Genomic DNA, 7,422 nt, shown 5'->3' with positions numbered 1-7,422 from the left:
GACAGGCCCCCTCAACCCGTCACCCCCCTGAGACCCCGGCCCTCCGGCCGCCTGAGAAAGGGCGGGAGGGGTCCCTCGGCGTGTCCCCGGGTCCCTCGGCGGGTCCTCAGGCCGGGACGGCGGCGGGAGGGGACCCTCGGCGGCTCCTCAGTCCGGGACGGCGGCGGGAGCAGCGGACCGAGCCCAGAGCCCCAGGCCGGGCGGCCGCGACACCTTCCACCGCGGGCGGCACCGCGCCTGCCGCCGCCCGGCCGGCCCCGCTGCTGTGCCAACCATCAACAGCAACAGCAGCGCTGACAATAATCACGGTAATTATTGTTGTTATGGCGAGGGCCACGGAGCCCCGCCGCCGGCCCGCCGCGCCGCCGCCAGCCGCCCGCCCGCCCGCTCCCTCAGGTGGAGGCGCAGGGCGCCCCCTGGCGGCCCGCCCGCAGCGCTGCCCGCGGCGCCCCCCCAGCCCCGCCCCTCCCCCGGGTCGCCCCCGGCCCCCCCCGCCGCCGCCCCCCGCCGCTCTGAAGTTTGCAGGCGATTTCCTTTCCAGCCCGGCCTTATCTCGGCCCGCACGTTGCCGCGCGGTGACTAATAGCAGAATAACATTGTCTCGGGATAAAATAGCGCCGGGGCTGTTTACCCGCTCCATGGGGGTTCGCTATAAAAGGGCGCCGGGGACCGCCGCGCCAGCCAGACGCGCCGGGGAGCACCGAGCCGCTGCCAGCCCCCGCGCTGCGCCCCGGGCACGGCACACGGCTGCTCGTCCCGCCGCCGGCACAGCCCGTCCCCGCTTTTTTCTCTTTTATTAGTTTTCCCCCCTCTTTTTTATTTTATTTTATTATTATTTTTTCCCCGCCCGCTCTTCGCCGCCTGCTATGGATTACTCCCAGATGCTCGTCTCGCTGCTCTTCGTGCTGTGCCCGGGGCTGCTGCCGGCAGGTACGTGCCGGTGCCCCGCCGCTCGGGGCCGGTCCTGCGAGGTGGGGCTGGGGGCTGCCCGGTGGTCCCCGGGGAGAGACGCCGGGGCGAGCCGCCGTGGAGCTGCGGGGTGCGACGGGATGCGGCGGACGGGGATGCGCGGGGTGCGCGGTGGCCGCGGGTGGGGACCGCGGGTGGGGACCGGCGGTGGGGACCGCGGGTGGTGGCCGCGGGTGCTGAGCTCTGCCGCTCCCTCCCGCAGCCCCCGCAGCCCCTGCAGCCGAAGCGGGCGCCCCGCCGCCCCCCGACGCCGCGCACCGCCGCGCCCGGCGCTGCTCCTGCTCCTCGCTGCTGGACGAGGAGTGCGTCTACTTCTGCCACCTCGACATCATCTGGATCAACACCCCCGAGTGAGTGGACCTGCGGGGGGCTGCGGCACTTGCTGGGTTTGCAGACGACTGGGTTTTCTTCTCCCGGGGCGGGGGAGGGAAAAATTAAGAACCATAAACCCCCCTGCAGAAATGGGAAGGGGAGGAAGGAATATACTTTCACGGTTTCTCTTGCTCTCCCCGCCCCCCCCCCCCCCCCCCCCCCCCCCCCCCCGCTTTTCTGCCGAGTTCAGAGGAGGAAGCATGCAGGGTTTGACCACCTAGATTGAGCAGGTAGCTCCTAACAGCCCTAACACCTGCGTTTCTAAAATCTGGACAGGCGTATTTCCTTTGGATGCCGCTCAGCAAAGGCTGCGGGATACTTTTTGCTATGAATCAGAAGCAGACTGAATGCCAAAAGTATGATTTTGCCAGCTTGAATTTGTCTGACCGTTTTTCTTTCTGTCAAGTTGGGAGGCTAGAAAGCTTACTTTGACATGGGGCGGCTCCTTGCCACCTCTTGCTGCTCTCTGCTGTGAATTATCACATCCCACGTGTTAACAGAGCGATGTGCAGGGTCTGTTTCTACGCTTTCTTCACCAAAAAGTAGGGAGCCAGAGCCTCACCTAGTGCTGCAGCCACTGGCTCAGGTCATTTGTTCTGCTGCTGGGTTTCCTCGGAGCGCAGAGGATCTGCTCCTCACTTTTATTGCTGCTTTCGATGTTGGCAGTTGCCAAAGTTCAAAGAGATGAGGTTTTATTGCTTTCTATTGCACAGGGAGGCATGGCAGCCTCATGAAATCACAATTAGAAGGTCATTAGCCTTGTCAGTAGCCATGCTAATGAATACATTGCAAGATGATCAGAAGCATTTGCATGGAAATTATGACCAATGAGGCATTCCCAATCCCACAACCTTTACTCATGCAATCGATCCCATTGATAAGGTTGCCCCAAATCCCCCACTGTTTTGAAGCCACAGAATTATTTGAATGACTTTCATGTTGTCTCTTTGATCATAGGAAGACTGTTCCATATGGTCTCGGAGGCCCTTCTCGATCCAGAAGATCGCTGAAGGACGTGGTGCCAGAGATGCTCGCTGAACCTAGCAGCAGATGCCGATGTGCCAACCAGAAGGACAAGAAATGTCTGAACTTCTGCCAGACAGGAAAAGATCTCTGGTGCGTCTATTGTTGCTACTCTTTAAAAGGCAGTGCATGTAAAAAGTTGTGGTAGACTTACTCATTTTGGCACTTGCTGAGTGAATAATCTCCCCAAAGCCTTGCCTCCTACCTGAGTGCTCACGCTGCTATGATACATACTATGGTTTGGCCCAGAAAGATTGCTTAATACATGCCTTGAGAAGTGTTTTTGATGAGGTGCCTCACCTTGTGGACTGCAGACTTTTTTTTTTAACAGCAGTGCCTTTTCACTCTTCACAGGGCTCAGTCCACGGTGGAGAAAACCTCACGTCACCGCACCAAAGCTGGCAATTGCATTGGACCCAAATGCATGAACCGACAGCTCATTGACAGCAAGAAAATGAAGCGGTGAGTTTCTCCTCATCCTGTTGTAGTTCCCCAGAGTAGCAATAGAGAGCACAGTTCACCTGCCTTCGGGTCAGCCTTGGGCTCAGCTGGTGATCTCAGCTTGAGAGTTACAGAGGGATTGGTGAGGGTATCTTGAGGGTTCTTCTTCACGCAGTGGGTTTGTAGCCTGTGAAGACAAGAGTGCTGAGCTCTGCCTTGCATCCTCCATTTGCTTGGAGGAAGTAGGCTTACTCGTAAGGCCTAAAGATACACCACGCTTCAGAAGAGTATGAAGTACTGACAAATAAATAGAGCCTGTCATTTTAGTGAGCTCGTGCCCTATCTTCACTACTTAAAAAACCATCATGTCCCAACTATTCTAATGTGAAACGGAATTGGGATGCCTTTTCTTAGATACCTTGTTTTACTGGAGGGGAAAAAAGATGATTATTGATCTGTCCAGATCTGTCTGGCTTTTTAGAATGCAGGAGACAGGTGTCTATCTGCCTTATCTCTTACAATGCCCGATAAACCTGTGTGAAATGAGTACTGGATGTTAGCGATGGGAATGGCTGCAAAAAGGTGGAGGAAAGGGAAAAAAAAGACTAAATTAATATTTAAACCCAATTTAAAATTTGACATTAAGTAGTAAATTTCAAGACTTCCCTTTGAGGTCTGCACACAGTCAGTTGAGTAGCAGGAGGCAGCAGCAGCACTTCACAGTGCAGGTCAGAGACGCGTGCGCTGGCCCTGGTGCAGCTGGGAACCCCATGGAGGTGAAGTCAGCTTTGAAGCTGAGTGTTAGTCCAGCCATATCAGCGTATGGCACACAGAAGTTTGCCCCTACAGAAGAAGACTCTTTAGTGCTATTTTCACAAGCGGAACAGGATTTGTATGAGCAGGCAGCCTGATAATTTTGAGTGAGAGTTAAGCCCTGGAATTCTGAAATAATTTTTGAAAACGGGGCTGGCTTGCTGGCTTACTTGAAAAAAGCACCCATTCATTGGAAGCAGGATCAGGTTTACCTAAAAGAAACAAAACAGCTGAAAAGAATAACGCTGAAGACCTCTTGACTGGATACATGCTATTTAAGGAAGTCTAGGGCATCTGTATTTAAATTAATATTTTAACTTATATTAACGTTTGCATTTAATTTCTGAATCCAATATTTCAAGTGGCTTAAGTTAGCGTAGTTGTGACAGAGGTGTAGCAATCAGCAGTTTGAGGATCCCATGGCAGAAATCTAGACTGAGGTTTATTTAATCAAAAACTGAATGTCTGCACACTGGAGATGCATCTTCATTATTGTAACAATAAATTTCTTGGGGTTTTGCAGGCTGGAAGCCATTGGGAACAGTATCAAAGCTTCCTTCAGTATCGCAAAGCTGAAGGCTGAGCTCCAGAAAGGGCGGAAGCTGAAACATAACAGGGCGAACAAAAGGCAAAGCATTTGGGAAAGCCTGAAAGCATCCTAGTGGGAAGATCTTTCCAAATCTTTCTCATCACACTTGCTGACAAAGCGTCACCAAAACTCTCTCTTGACTTCTAACATTCCACGATGGCGAAGGGCCTCTCTGTCCAAGTGTTTGCACAGCAGAGCAAAACACTAAGGAAGTCCTGCATTTGGAGGTATAAAAGGAAAGGATTTCATCATTTTGGAGTTCAGATGGATGGATAGAGGGGATGAAGGGGAATCAGGAGTAACATACATGAAAAGCCATCTTTCTGAGGAAACACTTAAATATTGCTTCTGGAATGTTACCCATCAGTTGAGCAGCTTTCAGGGTCTACATCAAAAGCGTCTTGCAAGGAAGACCTCACAGATGTGCTTAGAAAGGACAGAAAGCAAGATCTGAGTGGACAAACTTCAAAGCGAAAAACTGTACCTTCTGATTAAAATGCAAAAATGAAAAAGCCACAGTGCTACTTTTATCAGGACTTACTGCATATATACATGTCTACCTCGCGTACTGTTTGTTGCACTCCTGCTAGAGTATTTTTACACCTTGTTATTGCCTTTACTAATCAGCTGCAACCCTTTGCCTTTTTTCAGATTCCTAGTTTAGTTGTACAACCAGAGTTATCTGAATGTGGGTTAGACATTGTGGTTGTTTGCATAGTCAATGTCCTTTGTGTTTGGATACCAAAGGACTCTTCAACAGAAAATAAAAGTTAGAGGACACTACTAGGTTTCCCATAACAAGGATATTTGGCTAAGTGAAGCTCTAATAATAGAAATTGTTGTGTCTTACATGCCACCAAAAATGCACTGAAGTGGGGGCGAACCAGAGGCTGTTGTGAGATTTATTCAGTGCCTTGTACATCGAGACAAAGGGTTGTTTCGAATTATGTCAAAAGGCTAATATTGGGTGAATGTTTATAGCAGTGAATTTATTCACGTTGTTGAATTTGCTGAAAGGTTGAATCTTATGTGCTTTTTTTTTGTTTTGTATTTATATTCACACAAGTTCTTCATTATATTTACCATGTTGAATACCCATTAAAGTAGGCCATATTGGTCTATGCATGTCTTATGTATTTCTGTATGAAATTGGGAAATGCTTTATGCCTATCGAGGTAAATATCTTCAGAAATAAATATTTTTAATTACTGTACTGGCTTGTTTTTCATATGCTCCGCTTTTCTGTAGGCTGTGGCTCCATGATCATGGAGGTAGATAGCCCCACGTACAGAGCTGACCTAGATGAAGCATGTGCACTTGCTTGCCTTTCTGTCTGGTCAGCCAAATCACAACACAGAAAGTTTGTGCCAGGTGTGAGACAACAGATAATACTTGTTCTAGCTTCAGGCTTGCTCATTAAAACTTCATGGCAAAATTTGAATTGGCCAAATGAATTTATGCTGGAGCAGCACTCTCACATAGCTGATGTGGTTTGCATCCAACAGTGCAAATTCTAATGGTGGATTTACTGTACCATTAAAATATGGCAAATAAGGGGTTGGATAGAGATGAACTAGAGGAGAAAATGCACACGGTGGATGCTTTGTGGACTACATTGCACCAGGCAGTGTTATGTTACTTATTACCATGCTATCCTGAAAGCCTCAGCCCAGCCCATGCAAGCTTAAGAGGGAGACCTCAATGGAGCCTGGCCCAAGCCCAGGAAAGAGCTAGAGCAACAGTCACACTTTGCATGTCTTCAGACACTGGCCTAGAGTGGTTATAGCTGGAAAGATACTTAAAGCAAAGCAAATAAACGGATTTAACTATCTCTGACACTGTAGGGAAAAAAAGCACAAGAGTTAGACCATGGATAAAACTGAGTAGTTTGGGGTTTTTTTAAAAAAGCAAACTTTTACAAATACAGTATAAGGTGTGTGACACTTACAAACACTGACAGCAGTCATCGTTAAAAATTTCTGAAGTTGTTCTGCATTTCTTGTCAGTATTCATTTGTCTGCAGCATTTTTCATTCTCAAACACCCTAAGGTTGGATAAAGCCCATATTGTGTTTCCTTCATGCTGTTCTGCTGTGTTTTGGAGCAGTAATTCAGCGAAGAGATGGCTGTGCTGGCAGCCTGGCCCAGGCAGGGGGAAGGAACCAGGAGCCCCTGTGCTTCTGCAGGGCAGGATGCAGCCCCTAGAGCCACCCTTTGATCTCTGCATCACCCACGCTCACTGCTCAGGATGCGCATGGAGCAGTGACCCCTGTCAGGTGTGAAGAGACCTCACTAACGCTCCCTGGTCTTCCATTTCTTCCCCTACCAGTAGTTGCCTTTGGCAGGGAAAATAAACAAGCAAGCAGTCGAGGCGCTCACCCAGCCTGCACAGCAGGGGAGTGAGTGGTGTGGGGTCCCCCTGCTAGGGAAGGGGCTGCGCATTGGCATCCCCATCCCAGTTGCTCCTCTTATCGCTCCCAGGAAAAAACCAGAGGAGAGGAGTGATGCTGAGAGCAGAGGAGTGCCGCAGCAGCGCCTGTGCCATTATCAAGGCTGGCTATCTGGATTTTGTAGGTGGCCAGGCTAAATGGTGCTGTGTGTGAGATTTAGTAGCCCAAATTCCTGGCCAGCGTTTAAAGGATTCTTGAGAGACCATCCTAAAAATAAACCTGTTCCTTCTAGGGTTTACTCTGCTCATGCCTGGACTCGAAAGCTGGCTTTCTTCCTCCTTTCCTTCTCTGTAAACTGACCCCGCTGCTTGCTCACGCTGCAGTTTTGGGTGGCGAAGGGCACCCGCCAGCCTTTTGGGAAGGCACGTCCCCAGAGCCATGCAAGGTGAAGTAAGAACATTGAGCCCGAGCAGCAACACAAAGAGCACAAAGAAGGTGAGATGCCCCGATGCCAGGGGCTTGCAGGCTTTGGGAAGAGTGGCCAAAGCTGTTTCATGGTGCCCAGCCTGTATCAGGGGTCTGGCTGCATGCGGCGGAGCCGGGGGGGATGCATCCCTGCCCCTGCTCCTGCACTATTTACCTTCTGGCATAGAAGCATAAACTGTAGGTTACCCTGGTTTGCATTAATGAGCTGGACCGAAAACCAGAATTTAACAGTCTGTTTGTCTCTGAATAAGCAAAAGGGAACATGAAGCATTTTATCTGAAGGCTGGCTCATGTGCAAGCACCAGGGTCTGCCCCAGAGGTTTGCTCCTTCTCAAAGTGA

General features: G+C 50.5%; 1 protein-coding gene across 1 annotated transcript; it reads left to right on the top strand.

Annotated features, from left to right (window-relative positions):
* Positions 1–574: 574 nt before the first annotated feature.
* On the top strand, positions 575–5,420 carry EDN1 (endothelin 1). Its single transcript, XM_040588728.1, has 5 exons — positions 575–930; positions 1,172–1,319; positions 2,299–2,457; positions 2,719–2,826; positions 4,142–5,420. The coding sequence occupies exons 1-5, from the start codon at positions 867–869 to the stop codon at positions 4,278–4,280; spliced, it is 618 nt and encodes a 205-aa protein (XP_040444662.1). The 5' UTR covers positions 575–866; the 3' UTR covers positions 4,281–5,420.
* Positions 5,421–7,422: the final 2,002 nt, after the last annotated feature.

Source organism: Falco naumanni, chromosome 3 (genome assembly GCF_017639655.2).
Source record: "Falco naumanni isolate bFalNau1 chromosome 3, bFalNau1.pat, whole genome shotgun sequence".
Lineage (NCBI taxonomy): Eukaryota > Metazoa > Chordata > Aves > Falconiformes > Falconidae > Falco > Falco naumanni.
Note: the sequence above shows the minus strand (reverse complement) of the source record. Positions and strands in the feature narration are given on the sequence as shown.